This window comes from Tauraco erythrolophus, chromosome 5 (assembly GCF_009769465.1).
Source record: "Tauraco erythrolophus isolate bTauEry1 chromosome 5, bTauEry1.pri, whole genome shotgun sequence".
NCBI lineage: Eukaryota > Metazoa > Chordata > Aves > Musophagiformes > Musophagidae > Tauraco > Tauraco erythrolophus.
Genome location: NC_141469.1, coordinates 30,568,520 through 30,590,323, shown reverse-complemented (window position 1 = coordinate 30,590,323; position 21,804 = coordinate 30,568,520). Strand labels below are relative to the sequence as shown.

Sequence of the window (21,804 nt, the reverse complement as noted above, 5' to 3'; positions counted from 1 at the left end):
GGACCCGCTCCAATACGTCCATGTCCTTCTTGTGTTGGGGGCCCCAGAGCTGAAGACAATACAGCAGGTGGGGTCTCACAAGAGCAGAGTAGAGGGGCAGAATCACCTCCCTCGACCTGCTGGCCACGCTTCTTTTGATGCAGCCCAAGATATGGTTGGCTTTCTGGGCCATTTATTATTAAATAAATAATGATTTTAAAAGACTTGTTTATGTGCTTATCTGATTTGTTCAGAAAGGATTTTACAACCACTGGCATAAACAAATCTGTGCCTAAAGCCAAACTCAGGGAAGTCAAACATTTTTTTTTTCAAATGCTTAATGTCATACAGATGTTGAAGTGACTTATGAGGCACAAGTCTAACATTGTAAGATAATTTGAACCTTCTCTTTTTTTCAGAGTATGATATTTATTCAGAGTCACTGAGAACCAAATGTGCAACAGCTGTGAAAGGACTATCCTGTGAGATAACTTTGCCTTTGGGTAAGTAAAAAGGATTACTATAGTCTCACAAAGAGAAGAAGGGTTCCGAGTGACTTCAATAGGAGAAACACTTTAAGAGCAAATTGAACCTTCAGGAGAAGCTTTCCCCAGCCCTTGAACTTTGAGGTGGCCACAGGCTACTTAAGTACTGCTTACCTTAGCAGTGGATCGATCCAGTTCTCTTTTACATACACTGAATCGTAGAATTGGCTCCATTCATCTTCTATCCAAGAGTTCAAATACAAGGCATTGAAGAAGAATCTAAGAAACTAATAAGTTATTTCTTTTAAATATGAATACTGAATGTGTATGTAAGTGTAATATAAGTGTAATACTTATGGTGTATATAAGACTACAAAAAGATAGTTGCTTTTACTGCAAACACTGCTGAAGAACTTGCTTGTATTTTACCCTGTAATTATAATTATAGCTGCTTGGTATTTTTAGGTTCTTCTTAGTTCTGTTAGAACAGTCCCATGTCTTTCAGCTCTATTTTGTGAAACACTAATAGATACTAAAATATTTTTAGTGGCCTAAAAAAATCTAGGGGCTACAACATGGGAATGTGTTGATGCATCTTTAATTTGCTTCAAACATTGTGAAACAAAAGGTTTTCTTCAAAATTAAAGTAATTAGTAGTGCAATATACTGATTTTAGTATAATTATACAATAAAGTTTCACAGTCTAATATAACCACAATCAACTCCTGATTATATAGCTAAAAGATCCATGGTGCCCAGAAACATCTCAGGCCTGGCACTGCACCTGAATTGCTTAAGTTCTTTTCAGCTCCTTGGGAATTGGGCAGGGAGAACTGCTGAGAACTATAGTAAATGCCACACAATATGGTTTCTTCTTTTATTGAGATATAATTAATTGGCATATTCCCATTAAACTAGAAGACTGAAATTTGGCACACTTACACATTGTAGGGCTCTACATGCTGGAGAAATAGCAACTACCATTTGAACTTTTGATTCCCACTGGAGTTCACCAGAAGGTCAAGAGCCTTTCTTTAAAACTTCAACTGCTCAAATGGCCTTTTGAAACAGACTCTTGAAAAATGGCACTCACATTCAGTGGGTATCATTTACAGCAATATAAATTCCAAACTTGAACCTGAACTTCTTCATTAAAATTCTTGGAAATTAATGTACAAGCAAGTATCATGCTGAAATAATCCCAGTAATAGAAAAAAGCACACGATATAGTATAGACATTATGAGACATATCGGAAAGCAGTGTGCAGTCACTTGAGAAGCTTCGAATGGAGACTGCAAAGCTTATTGGTTCAGACTTGGCATCAGCCTTGTCTTGGGTTGGTTTCCACAGAGCTATGTAGCTTTGTATTGCGTTTTCAGTTCTGGAGGACTACCAAGGAGCTTCTTAATTCACATTAAGAAGCCCAAGGTGGCTCAGAGCTTTGTGAATAATTCAGCTAATAATTCAGATTTGACTCAAGGTGTTTGCTGCAGATGTTCAACAGGTGTAGAAAGCCTGCTCCTCGAAATCTCTAGTCTTGATGTGAACATTTCCAAGGAATTAATCTGTAAATTTAGTCTTATTTTCATCTGTTGTGATTTTGGTAGAGTTAAATGACTGGTCAACAACTGAAGGACAAAATGAATATTACCTCTTTGGATTCCCATTCTTGTCTAGAAACTACTCTCTTCCCCAAAACTGCAGATGCTGGCATATCAACACACCATCCAAAAGAAGGTATTTCATCCCTAAAAGCATGACTATAAACTGAGCATTGAATTGTGAAGAAGTTGTTTTTTTGATGCTTCCAGGTTCAGAAGAATTTGCTAAACATATGGTAAGCGATGCATTTCATCCCATTGGTCTAGAAACTCATTCATTCTCCTTATGGAGGATCTTTCTCTGTACTGCATGCATGTTGGATTACATTTTTCACTTAGCACAGTAATTTGTACTTATGCAATGTATAAATAAAATGCTAGAAGGCTAGACAGAGTTTGTACTCTCCAACAGAACTGATGCACTGTATATACACTACAGTTATCGTAACAAAATTTTACATCCAGGTATTGCAGCTGTATATATGATTATAGACCCAGAGAACATGTCCCTTGCCAAAGTACTCTTCTTACCTTATAGAAAGCCCTGACTATACCTAACATTTATAAAAAAATGTGGTTTTAAACCCATGTCAGCAAGTGCGTATGCAAGGGTGGATTGAACATGAGCTGATATACTTAAAATGAGACAGACCCTAAGGGGTGAAGCTAGTTTCAGATTTCTAGGTATTTGGAGGGCTCCCAGGAGTTGATGTAGAAATACTGTAGGTGGTGATTTGTAAATCCTCTGGTTCTCTTTCACTAGCTTACATTAAGATGAACGCCTCCTCCCTCTCTGCATCCTCAGTATTCCTCTTTTATAGCCTAGTCCATCCTCAGAGGCTTCAGTTGGTTGTCTCTTACATTGCCATTGAAACTAAGTCTCCAAACTGTTGTTTCAGCTCTTCCTGACTGATCTTCTCCATCTAGGTCTTCTAAATATTTGCTGTAACTACCTTTAATGAAGTACTTGCTTCTCAACTACCTCTTCAAGCCAGATGAAACAATAATAAATGCACACAGTTACTGATTTCTAGCTGTTGTATTTAACAGCTGGCTATTACCCCTTGAGGCCTCCTACTGCAACACCAGTTATGTACTGGTTATTAACGTGTCACACTTTATTAAGACAAATGGGTAATTATGTGATTTGATAAATGCTATGAGGTACTCCTATGAGGTGCAGAGAATGTTTAATGGTGTAATCAGATATCAATACTGTGATGTATATTTTAGTACTGTTTTAGTCACAGTCCCCAGAGAAATACTACAATAAGGATATGCCCCAGTATGTATCATTCTAGCTAAGGCTTTGAATGCAGCCCTGGAATGGTTATCCTGGCAATGCAGGGATTGCAAACGGCACTGCAGGATCACCAGACATCATTTCTGACCAGAGTCTGCCTGGGCCAAAGTCCACAATCTCAGTTTTGATAATCCATATAACAGATGGCAAGTGTGGGCAGAATAAGGCTCATGAAGCCATAGCACATTTAATTTCTTAACAATAGAAACTTTTGCGTTTTGTCAACTAAATTTCTAGGAAAAATCCCTTCTATTTTTGTTTTGGCTTTGGCCACATGTGACACAGGTTGCAACCCCAATATCAGCAGTTGTTGCTTTCATATCAGCAAAATGCAGTTTGAAGTTCTCACAGATTTCTCTTTGGATGTTACCAGTATCTGTCTCCTTAGAGAAGTCACTGTACAGTCATTTGGTAACAACATTACTCTGCTTATCCTCTGTTTTAAATGTCCCAAGAATTTCACTACTCACAGAGCATGATAACCAAGATTCATTTCCCTTCTAGAAGTGGTGGGATTACATGAGAAGTGAATTGTATCCATTTTACTACTTTAATGTACTCTAGCTGTAGTAGGACAAGTATGTACAATTAAAAACAGTTTTGTAATGCATTTTTACAGGTGGGCTGAATTAATACCTTGCTTTTGAGAATTTGAACATGCTCTGCTAATATTCTTAACATATTTTTATACAACGCGATTGTGTACCTTTCTAAAAAACAAATTAAAAATGGGAAGTTTCCTCATCTAGTATTATCTTTACATCTGTGTAGTCATCTGCAGAGCTGAAATCCTTATATTCACAACATAAGCTTTTGACTCTTGAGTTATGGAAGCAACTGTAAGAAACTGCAGGTTCTGTTTCTCCATACAGACCAGTCACTACCTGAGAATGCTATTAGTTTGGCTGTACACACCCACAGCTATTTGCTGGAGTAGCAAATGCAATCAAGGAGGTTCCTGTCCACTCCTCTCTTCATCTGCTGATTCTTTCCCTCTTATTGTAGTTTAGTTCTTCAGCTATGCCAGCTCAACCACCTGTAGGATTGTACCTTTCAACTGCAACAGAGAAATGAAGAGCAAGGCAAGCATCTCTTTGGAAGGCTTTCCCATGAAGAAACTGTAATGGGAAACTGTAATTTGAGGATCCTGAGGTAAAGGTGTAGAGAAAAGTGTCCTAGCATGGCCTCAGGTTCTTCTGCCATTGTATGACCCAACTGGGACTTTTTTTAACCCCATGTCCACCATGAGGCTGATCTTGTCTTACTATTCCTACCTCATCATAATAGCAATTACTATATTCAGTTACTATACAATGATTTTCCTTTGCAGATCTCAGAAGTTCTTTATAAAGGACTTCACTGCTCTTAGAGGCAATCAGAACGGAAACAAAACAAAACAGCTTCTTGAATGCCAGAAAGCAAACGCTAGTTATTTTGCATTTTTTTAACAAGGCGATTATGAAATTATAAAGCTGTTTACTTCAATTTTTATTTCAACAGAATGTTTTCTCTAACATACAAACCCTGAAATTTTACAACAAATACAAAACAATAACATGTATTAATAACAGAACAGAAAAGTAGGCTTAAGCTAGCAATGCATAGCTAAGTTCTTAGAGTAACAATCACACTAAAGTTACAAAATTGGGTTTTATCCCATGGTTCTGTAATTACACAACCACAAAGAATTTTTGCATGTATTGTTAACATTACAGAATGAGATCTTATGATTTTCTGTTTAAGCAGATGAACATATGTTAGAAAGGCAGCATTATTATTCTGCCTGGATATTCTGCCTAAATGAAAATATTTGAACATGCATCAATCATAGGGAAACACTGTGACTTTGATTTGAATGGATTCCACCATGCAGTCCTTTATGAGAAAGGTCTACTCGCATAAGTCTATCTTATTCAACTGAATAGTCCATTTAATTTCATGAAGACTACTCATTTGAGTAAGGTTTATTTGCACAATTAATAAAATTCCATTCAGCCTGTGATGTACAGAGAAATTTTTTTTTTTTAATTAAAGTAAATCCATTCTAAGTAAATATATGTGCAAAAAAATTTCTGCATCTCAACTGAACTCAAGACACTATAGTCATCAGTCAAAATCCACAGGTCAACATCCTGAAGAAGAATCAGAAATTTCTGACAACTTCTGTTGCTAAGGCTGCAGATCTGCCTTCTGCTGTTTTTGTCTCTGTTGCTGGGGGGACCAAATGCTGCTTCTAAATCCTCTGCTGCAGGTGCATTAATATAATCTAGCATCACTTTGGAGACAAAGATCCTCTTCTAATGCAAAAGAAGAAAACTTAGGTACCATGGTGATGAGGATCTGATAAGATATTTAAGCAAAGCCACGTCTACAGGAAAAAAAAAAAAGTAGCAGGTGCAGACCATTGCATAATGCAGCACTTCTGTATCAGAAAAGAGTTATTCCAGACAAGGAAGGAGGAATTATCTGAAATAGAACATCAGGCCACTGACACTTAAGCCATATAAAGCTAGGTGAATGAAATCAACAGGAGGTAACTGGCATGAAGTGGGAAAATTGTGTTACTAGCTGAATGAGCTCAAGATGCATCCAATTCAGTGGCTTGTATCTAAGATGTTTACCAAAGAAGGGGATGGGAGAGCATTGTAGACAGAGTGCTTTGTCTGTCTACCAGATTATGATAATTCTTCCACCCACTTCTCTGTTTTTTTTTTTAACAGTTAATGAAATATGGCATTTTTGTCTCTGAATGGAATTAATAAAACCCATTCCATAATGAGCTCATCAAAACAAAGTGAATAGAGTGTTTCTAAAAACATTATGCAGTCAACCTAATCTACTCTGTCCCTACGTATTACAAAGCAACTGTACTCATTAAAGAGACACTGGCATGCACGTGAACATGCAAAGGAATAAGCATAAGAATAAATCTTAGCTTTTTGAGTATTAATTACTAAAATTTGCCTATCTCTTGAATTCCACATGCGTTACATGCACCATGTTTGGACTATGCTCTGAAAGATCTGGATGATCAAATTTTACATATGCTCTGTCACCAGAAATTTAATGTTTAGCCTATTTTCCTAAGAAAATAGGGCTTATGAGACAGCCTTGCCATTCAGTTTGTCCCTCTCCCCATCTTTATAACATAACTTTTAAGGTAATCAGCACTTTCAACCATTTTGAAAGAGACACAGAATATATGTTTATTTCTACAAATTTCATTAAAATTAGCAAACAAGTAGTGGAGTGAACCCCAAATTTGTGACTCCAAAGAGGAAAAGGCAGGCAGAACTTTGTTGTCATGTTTTCTATTTGGCAGCAATGGTTTGGTCAATTGCACTTATATTGTAAAGTGGTGATTGGTACATGCATAGCTCCAAAAGAGCGACTGGTTTTTGGAAAGAGGAAAAAAACGATGGAAGGACAATAGGCTTGATAATCAAAGTGGTAGAGGGTTGTTCAGGGAAAAAAAAGAACACTAATCAGCAGAAACTGCAAGTTTTAATAGATTTGTTGCATATGGAAGAAACTTCCCCTGCCTGAAGTCAGAGAAAGAATGCACAGAGGCAAGAGTGAGGGACAACTGTAAATCATGTGATTATTCTATCTTCTCAGATTATCTAAAACACATTTTGGAGTGACCTTTGAATATGAGATAGTCACTGCGTAAGTATAGAAATTGAAGGGTTTTGTGATAACAAAATACTAACCTAATTTCTGAATTTAAACAAAAAACAACACTATTTTCTCAATTTAAATTATCCTGAAAGTTAAGAAAAGTCATCTGATTAATCAAACACAATGAACAGGTCATTAATTATTTTTTTAAAAATGCTTTGTACTTTCATTACCTTATGCATTTTTGCCGTGTCCAGAGATTTCACAATTCTGCTGAACTGCTGAAAACCGAGCTCTTCTAGTTGAAAAGCAGCCAGATAACAAATAACTATCAAAAGATACATACATTTAAAATGCAGCAGGAAATTTTATAAACCTCTATCCTAAAATCAGCATATGCTTAGATTTAGACTGTTAATTTTAAATAGTCCTCAATATTTTTTTATCTAACTGGGCAATATAATGCTTGACAACGAGAAATTGGAATATGAAGCTATAACAGAATGTTAACCTTATGTTCATTATTAGCATTGTGACTCTGTACTGTGGTTTATATAGATTAGTTACCTCTTTCGTGAGCCAGAACCAAGCTAGTGCAAATCTACACAATTTTATGAAAATTCTAACAGCTAAGGATCTGGCCACTTACACAAAACCTGTAAAACAATTGTAGTCCTTCATAGAGGTCCTTTAGGTGCCTGCAAATAATTGCTTGTTCCCATCCCCTCCTTTTACTTCCTGAGTTTCTTCTCTTAGGCAAGTACAAGTCACACGGCCAAATTGAACCAGGTTGTGAATTTTAACCTGAAGCACTTTCTTATCAGTTCACTGGATGGCTGCTAAACACAAGTTCTTAGTCAAGAGAAGATAAGACATAGGGGTGAGAATGAGTGGCCAGCGATGAGAGAAAGGGTGGCCTGTTTCTTTGGGTAGTAGTACCAGATTATAGAATCATAGAATCATAGAATGGTTCGGGTTGGAATGGACCTCAAAGATCATCTAGTTCCAACCCCCCTGCCATGGGCAGGGACAACCTCCACTACACCAGCTTGCCCAAAGCCTCATTCAACCTGGCCTTGAACACTTCCAGGGAGGAGGCATCTACATTCTCTGGGCAACCTGTTCCAGTGCCTCACCACCCTCAGAGTGAAAAATTTGTTCCTTAGATCTAATCTAAATCTGCCCTCTTTCACTTTAAATCCATTGCCCCTTGTCCTATCACTACACGCCCTTGTAAAAAGTCCCTCTCCAGCTTTCTTGTAGGCCCCAGTTAGGTACTGGAAGGTTGCAATAAAATCACCGAAGAGCCTTCTCTTCTCCAGAAGACAAATATCTGCATATTCCATCTGCGAAATTCTGTGTTAGTCTGGCAAGAAGCCAGGGAGGATAGGAGTCAGATGGCTCCTGAGAGACATGACTGAAAAGTTTCTGACAGTATTATGTTGTTGGAAACAGCTCCCTTTTAGAGTAACCAAAATTTTCAGTGTAAGCAAGCTTATTCTGAGAAAATTTAATGTAAACAGAAGATTTAAAATAAAGTTTTCATAGTGAATTTTTCAACATACTCTGGTTTTAATGTTTACAGAGAGGATAGCCCTTATTCTCCGGTTCCAAAATCATAGTTTATTGCCCATAATAATATTATACAAAAGAAAAAAAATTTAAATATGAAATACTGTATTTCTAATTTTTTTTTTTTTTTTGCAAGCGACCATTTTGCAGAAAGTGTTATAATCTTTGGTTTTATTCTGAATTAGAATAAAACCAAGTTTTTAAACTGTGAAATACTCTGGGAAATCCAAATTTGGTTCTTGCAATGCCTCTGCAAGTACGCAGTTTGATACAAGAAGAGTCACAGTCAGTGCTGTGAGATTTTTGCAGACCTGTTATGCTCAGGAGCTCCTGTATCAGCTTTCATTTGACCATATTCACTTTGCTCAATCAGGCTTCACTAGCACTGCAGTATTTTAGCTGCCACCAAACAGTAATGATAAAATCAGTGAATTCTGACCAATGTGCTGCAGCCAACTCAGCGTATCGTTAGGCTTCAGTTTTGTGCTTCAGCATAGCAACATATTTAAGCAGTCTTAGTAGAATATACATTTATCTCCTACAAGCTTTATTAAATTCAAATCTGCTCACACATAGCAACAGCCTTTATAAGCAGCTTTGATCATTTAAGTGTCAATGCAGCTTGGCAAAGGGAATCACAAGCAGCTTAAAAAAATGTAAGCCAATGACCTTAGACTCTTAACTTGTTGATAAAGGAAAATTTTCCGGGGTCTACCCTCTGCCTATGATTAATGGAGGCTTTTGAGTGGACCAGTCCTGACAATCCAATTATAGCAACACTCAGCTTAAAGGTATAATTTATGTGCCCCAGACACTGAAAAACATGGCTTTGGAGAAATGGAGACAATGAAGCATTACCATTTAGAATAAACTCAACATACTATTAATTTCATCCTTGACAGTTTAGGTTCCCTTTCATTTGTTATTTGATTTGGATTTCTATACCTTTCCAGATTGTGACAGAATCAACCAGAATTGCCATAAAAATTTAATAGTTTTTAAAACATAAAATTTAGATATATTAGATATGTTAGATATATTAGATATGTTATATTAGACTTCATAAATCAACCTCAGTATATGTGTATTCAATACATAGCATAAAAATTTTTTTTAAATTATTTTTTAATGTACTTCTCAATGCCTGAAATAACTTTGAGAGTAGTAACTGCTCCGATTAACTAGCTCATACTATCAGATATAGTTGTATTGTAACTGATTCTAACCAAGTAACTGATGAAGGGAAGATAATTGACCTCATTCATGGAGACAGACAGAAGTCTGTTTATGTCATTGTGATGGTCAGTAATGAAGAAACCCATGTATGGATAGAGACAATCATAACTTCATACTGTGAGACATGCTGTGTTCCTCAGCAGAGGTACTAGCTTGCATAGAACAGAATAAAGGGAAATCACTGAAGAACATTTTTTAAAGTGATGGTTAAACTTTCAAGGTACTTCTTCCAGTCACCGATGCTATTTTCCATCTGCATGTTACCTAATCTGCAGGCATATTCTGCAGAATTTTTCTAGGTAAAATTCCAGTTAACACGTGTGAGAGTCCAGACTAAATAACAATTTCAAGATTTTCATCATAAAGCCATTGGAGAAGGTCCTGTATTTCATAATGCACTGGGCACAATGACAATGCTTCAAATGTAATATAATATTAAGACCTACACTAGTAAAATAATATTTTTTTAAAGTTTTGTGGTAAACACATTTGGTGTTTTAAAGAAAACTTACCTATATAGAGATTACGCTCAGAAGTCAGGCAGTATCTCCCATCCTGAACAAAGAAGGCATTGACTACTACATCCAATAAGGATTTATATTCTGTGCATCCAGCTAGTGTATCCAACACAAATTTTTCTTCTGTCACATTAAGAGTCTATCAAGATACAGAATTAATAATGATTAATGTAGTCTGGAAAGGAAATGTTAGTTGTGTACAAACAGAAGTACAATAATTTTGAAGTAATTGGAAAACATCAATAACGAACAGCAGTGCCTTTGGTAGGGCCGACACAATTCTAATACTATCAAATACGGGCAGTCCTAACAAATTAATGGCCCCTGTTAAGCAAAATGTAACCTTCCCCAATGTTAAACTTTCAGTTTATTTGCTGACATACATTTCTATTAAAGGCATTGATGTGTGAATGTCAACAGGAACCGCAAAGAAAATTTGAAGTTTCTGAGCGAGGAGCAATGATTAACTCAGTCAACTGTATGAGAAAGTTTCAGTAAGAGTTTGCTTTTCCAGTAAGAAACCTGTTCTTTGCAGGTGAAGTCTGTGCTACTTGGGGAGACTACATTGAGGGGAGAAACTGGACAGAGATTACAGAAAAGACTCTTCACTGCTACTGTAACCTAATATTGGAGAATATGACTATTTAAAACTAAACTTGTGAGTGCCAGGATTTTTGTTAATGCAGACTGTGTGTTTCTTATCCAGCTGTGCTCTCAGTCACTTGCAATGTTCATGCAACACCGTAACAACAGAAAAAGGAGAGTTAGATGCCCACTGCACACCATTTGGATCCTACTTCATAATCCTTCTAAAAAGTGCGAATGCTCCTTAACAGAGAGTTTCACTCATAATAAATAACCTATGGAATATCTGCTACTACAAGAAATAAACTTCTAGTATGACACACCTTTAAACATTGCAATAAAATCTGAGGCCCAGAACAGTTTGTTATTACATGAATCGAAAAAGGACAGCCACCCTATGCCAAAATGAGAAACAATAACTATTCTTTGATTTAAGCAGGTTAGCCAAGAAGCCAAGAAAAAAGCTAAGTGCATCTTCTGAAAACATGTAGTCCACATTTGATATAGGATCTCTCCCACAGCTCTGAGATGTGGAAACAATTGAATTTCAATAATATATCAAATCAGAGGTTAACCTTGCCTGGTAGACTATCTGCTAGCATCTTGGTCACTTTATTTCCCTAATGTGATTAATTTCTAGTTTAAAAGTATTATTAAAGGCTGCTGGAAGGAACTGTGTAAGTCTTCTGATGTATGACACGATATAGACTAAGCAAATACGAGGCAAAACTTTAAAATTCCAGTTCTAAATTTAAATGTAAAAACGTGATGCAGAAGTGTTCCAAGTGTATTTTCTCAGGTTGTCATTCAGAGTAAGCATAATTCTTTCTTACTACTCCTGCTCAAAAGCCAGGTTTCATTCCTTCCAATTTGTGCATCATCACTAGAAAAAAATAGTGCCTCCATATAACTGTCTCCATATCCATATGTATGTGTATACGCATATACACACACGTGTGTGCAGGCAAAATTACACCCACATACGTCCTTGTAATTTCTTTACTGCCATTGAGATTCCACTGCTAGGCTACCTCCCTAGCAGAACTGTAATAGACAATATTACTAATGATACACATACAGAAACAGAATCAAGCTGTTTGTGGTTTTCAGGTCCTTAAGGCTAATAATAGTTAAAATGATAGAAAAGCTTTATTTCTATAACTGAAGTAATCAGATATGACTCTGAATACATTCTGTGACCCAGATATGTTGGTTAAGAAGAAACAGAGTGTAACCATTACACGGAGACATGAAGCTTCACTATGTCTGGTGGGCAGCACTAGAGACTGAGTGTGAATAAGCAGGATATCACCTACCTTTTTAATCAGGGCTCTGGAGAAAGAAGAACCAACAGGTTGTGGTTGAGATGGGAGGAAGAGAAAGGGGAATGCCTTTGGGAAAATGGAACCAACGAGAGTGAGGTAGCAAAGAAGGAGCACAGAGAAAGGAGTGAAAAGGAAGGTAGAGGAAAACAGGAGATACAGAAGACTTAAATGGAGGATGGACACAAATGGAAGGGCAGAGGAAAGAGACTGAACACATCTGAAAATATGCAAAAAAAAATTGTTTGATGAGAATCATGGACTCCATCTTGCTAAGCACTGAGAATTCTTGTGAGGAAAACAGTCCATTCCAAATACACCTATTCTGGATGAAGATTTACAGAAGTTCTTTCATAAAACCGAAAAAGAAAATCCAGAAATCTAATCCCTCCAACTAAATCTTCATATATATATTCTATGTTTGAGAATTCATCACAAAAAGCAAAACCAAACCTAAATAGCTGAACAGCAAAGTGAGAGGATGACGTAGTTCCAGTAAAGTAGGATTGTGATATTTTGAATCTAAAACAATTGATCCCCTTGAACAAATACTGTTGTTCATGAACAGATCAATCTGCAGACAACAGTAGCTCTGATAATAAACAGAAAGTCACAGTAAAACTGGACAAGCTCATTGGAAACAAACCCAAAAAACCCTTTCACAAGTATTTCCACTAGAAACCTAGAATATAAATTGTTTCCCAGATCTTTATTTGATTAGAATTTTTGCATTCACCTTCTGAGTACTTTGATATATTGTATAAAGTGCTACAACAAACCAGTGCTTTTCAAATGTACTTTGGAGAGATGACCAAAAGTAGACAAACCGATAACAAGAAGATGACACCAGTGCCCAAATCATATCTCCTATACAGTTCAGACTACAGCATAAAAATGCAAGTGCGTATTTACATTTACTCTGCTTTTATTGTTCTGAGTTAACAAATCAGTCACAAGTTAGTTGTTAGGACAAATGTAGAAATAAGTGCTTGGTCTTGCTTGCTCTCTGAGCAAGAAAGTACATAACCACTACATGTCTTCGAGCTAAGCAACAAGGAGGTGCAGCCTGAGGACCTCTGTGCCCCAAAACATCAGTACTGATGGTAATTTGGTGCACCACAGACCAAAAAGTCTTGTCATGAAATATTACAAATTGAATTTGCTTTCAACTACAAATGGTACTAAGTATTCTGTTCCTACATATAAAAATTGAGAATAGTTAAGCAGCCTACAGCTGTGTCATCTAAGGAAGTGATCTCATTAGAACTCATAATAAGCTAAACAAGACGGGGCAGGATGAGTACTTGGCTAAGAAATCTCAAAGGTGAGCCAGGTGTTGGTTAAGCCCCGCTGACAATCTAGTGAAGCAAAAACTGAGCCAATGCTTTAAAATAGCCAGGATACTCTCTGCATAGAAAGTGCATTGTGTCCTTAACAAATATCATCAAGGATATTGACAGTTTATCTGTGTATCTGAAATCATAATTGCTTTGGGAAAGTAATATAGAGGGTAGGTGTAATTTCTAGCATTAATTCCTAAGTGCATTCTTTCTGTGAGGCTTTACGTTGCATTTTGTGTCAGTGGCATGTATTTCAGAAGTGGGTCAAATACTCCTGAAACAGTACAATATGATGACAGACTGTATGTTTATAGCACCTTTTATAAGAGGTTCTCAAAACACTTTACTAACATTAATTGCATTCAATGAGATTCCTTTTGCTAATGTTATTTTGTAAATGCAGGAACTACAATATGGAGCAGATACGAGATTTGCCCCAGGTGAGACACTAAGTCATTGGTGGCAACAAGAATTTATTAATTTACGCTAATTTGTGAGTCTTTGTTCTGTCCATCAGACCATCTTATTACCTTTTCAAGTGTAGTTTACTTCATGTATTTCTCTGAAATAACTACCAGTTAGCTAGCTATGCTCGCAAGTATGTTACGTGAGTCCTTCAGCATGAAGAAGGCCAGATAATTTACAGGTGAAACGTAACATATGCAGCTATCATCTTCTGTTGCACCAAATACTGAAAATTATGAGAAGACAAAATAGATCTTGAACAATATACCTATTGTATGCTCAGGAAACGACCTCTCTATCTCTAATGTTACTGCTTACTATTTGTTGTTTTGTTGTGTAAAGCACAGTAAGTTTGTGGTAGATGAATATAGGATGGTCCTATATTTTTAATGTCTGGAAGCCTGCGTATTACTGTGTTGACCAATGGCTGCACCGAATATAAGTAAAATACAGTTAGATGTCTTCACAATGTCATTCCCATACCAGTATCTGAAAATGTTCTCTTTATGGCATTGAATTTCAGCCTTTTCTGATTCCCAAGTGTTTAAGTTGTGAAGTATGATCCTGTCTGAAATTATCCTGAACGATCCTGTGAAAAAGGTGTGACTCTTCTCTGAATTCTGTGCTGATTGGCGTTATCTTCCACTTTTCAGAAATCTGTAATGCCCTTAGCCTGCTTCCCTGGACATATTTTCCTTGCTCTCTGACATTTAGCTGTAGCTGGGAACCAGTCAAGCTTCTTCAAAAAGAGAAAAGACTGTGTAAGAAAAACAGTGTATATTGTCATACATATATATATATATGTCCTATGCTGTGTATAGAACTTTGTACACAAACAACTTTCAGTGTGTTAGCACAATAAATATCATGAATTAAATGGAGAAATATCTGCAAAAAGCAAGCTTTGCCACAGTGGGCGTATGGTACAATAGGACCTGTTTAAGGGTCAGAGAGATCAGGAAAGGATGGGTATGGAGAGAAAGAAAAGCTCTTGTTTCTGGAAAGAATGAAGGAAATGAACATCAGCCATGCTCCGTTTGAGACTTCTCAGGATAAGGATTTAGTTTAAGGTGAAACAAACATTTAAGAGAAAAGATAATATTTGATTAAAAGATAAAATAGCTTTCGCCTCCTGAGAGAACTGAGTAATAGAATGTACCAAACTTGTCTACTTCTAGGCAGAATATGCACATTTTGCAGATGCAGTCTGATTAATTTATAGTGCTTCAGATATCAGAGCTAATCCTCTCCAAGGGGCTAATCGAAATGCTGTGGAAATGAAAGAAAATATTCCTACTGCCTTCACTGGGTTTTGAATCAGTCACCAGAACCCAGTCCTCTTCCCATCTGAAGTCAGTGAAAATGCTTCCAGTAATTTCAAGGGGAGAAAAACCCCTGGGATCTTAGGATATAAGCAGGAGTATGTCCTGCTTCTGCTATTTACAGTCTATGTTGCAGTCAGAAGCTAGTGTTTTCATCTTCATATGATAATGCTGACCATCATGAAGAGGTACAGTTAAATACTAAATCAGATGAGCAGGACATTGCAGAGAAATCATATTCCATCCTTTCCTTAGAAAGATCCTAATCTGCATTTATGTCAGTAACTAATAAAACAAATTAGACTTGTATGATTTAGTAGGATTTTTTTCACCACATGTATCAAAATAATACATTATTTCCATATTTAAAACTAAATCTATGACGTTTGACATTTGGGGATTTTACTCATCGTTGAGTGGGCATGTGTGAGACACACAGCTGAACCAACACAAATGAGAACTATGAAGAGTTATGCCGAATTACACCATGTTCTTGTGAAATGGAAAGCTCATAAACAGGTTCATCTTCCTATCAACATGAGAGGGATAAAGGAGTGAAACAGTGAATTTGGGGGGCAGTTCTGATTTTACAGAAGTAAGCTTTTCAGTAGAAGGGATTTATACAGGTCAATACAAAGGGTCTGATCCTACAACTCTAATGGAAGCAAATAACTCCATTGAAAATAAAGTGAGTTATTTGCATAAAGGCACAAACATTCCATGGTAACTTCTGTGTTAAAATCTGGCTCTTGTTTTCATAGCAAAAGCTTGATTCTAACAGTCACAAGGAAGAAAAAATGCCTGAGATGCTTCGGTTAGGAACAAAAAAATCTTTTTTTTTCAAAATGAACAGATGCAGTCCATTTCTATAAATGGCCTGATGAAATCATATCCTTATGTACAATATTCACTGGATGACACTCTGGATATGGATCATTTTTGATAGATTTAATTGAAGAAGACAATAAAAAGAAGGGGGTTTAGTACACAAGAATGAAGGTATTTTCTGGAGGGCATCAGTCTGATGAAAGGAGTATTAAAAAGCATTTAGGAAGATAAACAAGGAGAAGTAGTCTGGCATTCAAATGAAGAGCAATAGAAACAGAGATGTAAATTTGAATGTGAATGCTAATAATTTAAAGAACTGAGATAGACTTAAAGGATTATTTTAAGTTAATGTGTTATTCAGGATAATTCAAATTAAATTCTGGTTTAATAGCAACAAAGTCACAACATCAAGCAAAGGCACTTTTTGCACTTATTGTTTGTTCTAAGGAGGTTTGAGAGACATAATATGATTCTTCATGATTTAAGGTGAAGGCTTGTTTGTTGCAACCATCATATTACTAGCAAACCTATGTTCTCATTGAAAATATTTGCAGTGAAAAACAAGTCCAATATTATGTTATAAACATCACAACTTACAAGACAATAAACATGAAGATTGTAAGTAACTGAATTACAAGTTGAAGTGTAGTTTTCTTCCTGGAAGAGAATCAAGTCTGACCATTCACTGAGAACAACAAATAGAAATTCTTTTTATGATGTAAAATTCACGTTGCAGAAATAAAATGTATGGAGTTTAACACAGAATAACCTCTAGACTAATTTTGATCATAACATTTTCTAATTAGCGAAAACCATGTAATTTATCTCCCACTATGCAAGAATTAAAAATCCTTACCATATTGCATTTGTATTTCTCTATGAACAGGAGGCTAATAATCAGTGAGTTTTCCGAAGTCCACTTGCATATAGAAGCGTTAACTAGAAGTTGGAAAATAGGAATTGAGATTGGAATGTGTCTTTCCTTCTCGCTTCCTGAGTGGCCTTGTAGAGACTGTGTTCTCACTTGACATCTTGGTTTTAAGCGCTACGAGCTACCTGACACTTGGCAATTTATTTATACATTTCCATCACACCAAAAGAAGATTCCATCTTTATACAAACAGTGGTTCAGACAGACCCAAACCACTGTCAAAGTAAAGGCTTACCTCTGCTCTTTCAAATTCACTTTGTAGTCCCTGAGTACTAATTTTCTGATTCCCTATTTGTATCTTGAAATACTAAGTGGTTGCAAAGTGCAGTAACTGAGGGAGAAAAATGTATCCCAGCGTTTATTGGATATGGTATCTGCTTGATCTACCTCAATTACAAAAATGCAGGGAAAGAGAGGTGCTTTTTCAAAGCAGTACACAGGGATTACATGTGTGGCTGTCGTTACTGTAAAGGACTGTATAAAGCTAAATCCCACATCCAGTATCTAATGCCATCATTTCTCTTTAAAGAAAGATGGCCAACTGCTTATCTCATTTACACCAATGTATGTACAAGAGTAATACTTCTGACTCTGGGCAGTCACTCTGGAATATACTTGGAAGCAGACTGTACACCCAAATATTTTCCAAACAGATTTCTATCTCGAAGCTTGAGATTTTCCACAATGAGAGAATATGTTCAGATGGGAACACTGATATTTAAATAAAATTAGAAAATGAGTTAAGAAATAAAAATAATAATAATCAAGATGTTGCTTCTGCTTCTGTTGAAGTTAATGAATACCCTCCTGTGCTATTCAAGAGGAACAAGATGAGACTAGCTCACATGGTCTGATACAAGCAACTGCTAATTGATAGAAAGTTGACAAATTTTCAGATTTCTAACTAGCTATTTGGAAATAGTAGCTGCAAATCAAATGCAGGGAAACAGCTAGGGATGTATTTTCAAAGTGGCACACAAGGGCCAAACAGTGCCTTACAAATTTGGCTTTTCGGTTTTCTTATGAAAATCCATGCACATTTTGTCAAGTGAAAAATATTCATTTCCATGTGTTTTCTGTGAACTTATACTGTAGCACTTCCCTGAAGGTTCTGCGTGCCCTTACGACACCTAGCCCAGGGCCAGCAGAGCTTTGGCTACAATACAGGATGAGACTGGGATAAGCCATGCTGGCTCAGTCTGGGGGCTCAAACTGATAGAAGAGAATCTGTCTCCCATTTTCTTTGTGACATCTGCCTCTTGTGGGCTTCAGTTTGGAGAGAGAGAGATACTTCTGATGCGATTTAGGTACAGTAGAGACTGCAACTGAATGTGCAAAAACTTTGAAGTGAGCAGAACACCACCAAAAAGGCGAGCAGGACTTGCTGGACAGTGACAATAGCACTGAAATCAACAACTTGAAGAGATGGAACTGGAACAGGTTAAATGAAGAGACCTGGGCAAGTAAGTTTGAGGGTGAGTAAGAGAAAATACAGGGACAGAAAGATGATGGAGCTTAGAACAGAACCCAGTTTATCTTTCTCTTCCATCTGACCAATATTCTGCTAGCAGAGTATTCCAAACCTCTACAGTACAGCCACTCCCAACTGTTGCGAACTGTCAAAACACAAAAAAATTCTACATGGTCTTTATGAAAGAGCAAAATATACTAGTATTTTTTCACACAATCATGTATTTTGAGTTTTGTTTTAATTATTCATCTAACCTAACATGTAAGTAAAATTAGAGCATCTAGAGATTAAGAAGAAAATTCTGCTGAAGAGTTATTACGCAAAGCTCTGGATTGTGTCAGCTTCGCAGCAGCACAGTGAAACCAACAGAAATGTTGTGTTGGATTTTGAGCAGAATACTCAACAAAGACTGATTCTATACTTAGTAAAGTATAGACTTTGGAAATCTACCAGTTACTTTTTGCTATCATTTGCAAAGCGAGTTATTCACAGTGGCTGGTATATTTTCACCCTAAGGCTTCGACCCTTTGGATTTTATGCCTCTTTCTTGTTTTATATATTCATATTGTAAAGTCTTTCATTTTAACATGTATTTGCTTGGCCACTTTCACTTCTTTTCCTGTGTCTCACTTTGCTAGCCATTTTTACTGCTTTAATTTGCAAGGATTCCCACAAGAATGGTCTTATGCCCCTGGTAGATGGTCGACAGAGATATTTTGATCAAGACAGATTGTGCCTTCCAGACTCGCTCCCTTAGGACTAAATCCAACTTCCTTTCACAACATATTCACATTTATCACGTACACAAACAAGAACCCTAAACTACAGTCTAAAATGCTGGTCTCTTTCTGTGACATTTCCTTGTTGTTGTTGTCAACTTAATTTCAACAATGTCAAAACAAAACTTCAGCTCTCTCCTGCTACTTCTTTCCTCAATTGTTGGTACTATTGCCACCCTGCCTGTCAGTCAAGCCCATAACTTCAGAGGTCATTTTTCATGTAGACTGCTCTCCAGGGTATCATAACCAGTCTACACGCACGCCTTCTTCACTCTTTCTGAACAGTAGGTTTCAAGTAGTATTTTCCTATCGCTTCACAGCTAAAAACTAAGGTAGTGTTTCAACATTTTCTATTTTATAATAATAACATCTCTTTCCTGGGTTTAACTAATACAATCTTTCTCTAGCAGATCAACTATCTGGAATGCCATTGTTAAGATAGTTGTGCTAGTTCATTGTTTTGACCCACTGACTCCACCTAGCATCTCACAGCTGATTCTAGCACATAAAATGGAAGCTGCCTGTCTTTGCTATCAAGATGCTTCACAACTCAGTTCCATTCTACTTATTACCTCTTATTCTTTACTGATGTCATCCTCCATTTCTGATCAGCCAAGGATGCCCATCTCCTCATTTCATTTATTAGATTTCCAAGTAAGTCATTTTATTTACTTTGATCAGCTCCTAGAAACATTCATATTGCTCTTTGAAACCTACTTCATTCTGACAGAGGTTTTGCTCTGCAAAATGCCCTTTGCTATCTGCTGCTTGCAGTTCAGGTGAAAATGTGTGGCTGTCACAGGTACTTATCTCTAGGATCTGGCATTTGACAATACAGGCATCCGTAGTGGCTCCTGCAGCCTGGCAGAGACACTACTGGGGTGCTGAATTCCCTTGAACATATTCTGGAATGACTTGTGCATGCTGTCTTTTCATTTTAAGAGAAATAATCTAGCCCAAAATTGTTGGTTTAACCAAGAACAGCCACAAACAGCTGAACAATAGGCTAACAAGCATATGTTAGGTAGGTCATCAACAGGTTATCAAAGAACTAAACAAGACACCTCAGGTATCATATCAGAAGGACGTAAAGACATTAAACCACCCGAATTCAGTAAAGATGTATAATATGAATGAAACATACAGTGTTGATAATGACTGTAATCTGATTGAATTTTTAGGAGATGGAAAACTAATTAGCCAGTTAGAAAAATCTAATAGAATTGAAGATAGTAACTTGTAGAAAAGGCAAGTCTGATACACTGCATACCTAAGTAAATAAATAGAGAGCGAGCTGTGTCTTGCAATTATTCAGATTTGTGCTCTTGGAATATGACCTTCCTGATTTTTGTCTGGCCAGTAGTACGCAACACTAGGTTTGCTCTTTGTCATGCTGCTAGCATGAGACATACAGGCTTGAATCTAATCCGTGATTGAAAGTGGTGGCATTAAGCAGGATACAAACTGGAGGATGTTTCTGCATGGGTCAGTTAATATTGCCTAATTGGTAAGTGTAAATGTGTAAAAAATGTGTAAATGTAATTGCTAAGTGTAAATGTGTAAATGCAATGTGTAAAATAATACTGCAATATTTTTAGGATCTCATGCCTATTATGAAATAGAAAATAAAGAAGTGAAGCGAGTTTTCCATGATGAATTGTAATCACCCATTTGGTACTGAAACAAAGTTGAATTTTATGTAAACATAGATCTTACTTTTTACATCCTTGGATAAATTCACAGAAAAAATATTACATAGTAAGTGAACTGAAACTATCCCAGAGAAAGATTTCTGCCTTATCTTTGGAATCAGCTACCCTCCCTGTTCTTCCCCTTTTGAGAAGGTTTATTATTAAAATTAAAATTCATGTTTCTCTAATGGAGTTACTGCTTCTTTTGTCTTTATATCACCTTTCCTGGGCTACAATGATCTGAATATTAATTTTTACAAGTATTTATTTCGGCAGCAGTGGCAGCTGAATTTACCCGCTCTCTGTCCAGTGAAAAATGATTATTTTGAAACTGGATCAGTTCCCTGATGTAATTCAACATAGGAATGCACAGGAGTTATGCCAGTACAACAAGGCAGGAGGGCAGTGGCAGAAACTAGGGGCCCAAGCGGAAACTGTTTAAGAAAGCAACAAGCACCCAAGAAATGCGTATGGATCCACTGTCTCAGCGTCTGATTTTCATATCACGCCTCCAGTTCTATATTATTGTAGTGATCTGTGTTTACATAAAATCAATGTAAAAGACTAGCTAACTGGAACAGCAGTGTTTTAGACCTTATTGTCAGAAGTGAAAATGAGCACTTGAGCTACATAGCAGTGTGGAATCAGGGCTCTGGCACTACAGTTTGATAGTACATGGCACGCACGGACAATAGCAGTTTAAACAATATTACTGTCTTCCCTTAGTGATTTTCTAAAGCCAATTTAATCTGGT

At 36.7% G+C, this 21,804-nt stretch overlaps 1 protein-coding gene across 1 annotated transcript in view; it reads right to left on the bottom strand.

Moving 5' to 3' along the window:
* CFAP99 (cilia and flagella associated protein 99) overlaps positions 1 to 21,804 on the bottom strand; it is a 60,604-nt gene that overhangs the window by 36,843 nt on the left and 1,957 nt on the right. The window contains exons 2-4 of the mRNA XM_086612037.1: positions 10,311 to 10,455; positions 7,224 to 7,318; positions 639 to 751 (exon numbers count right to left, since the gene is read on the bottom strand). Coding sequence (XP_086468163.1) covers positions 639 to 751; positions 7,224 to 7,318; positions 10,311 to 10,455 — 353 coding nt within the window. The remainder of the gene's footprint in view (positions 1 to 638; positions 752 to 7,223; positions 7,319 to 10,310; positions 10,456 to 21,804) is intronic.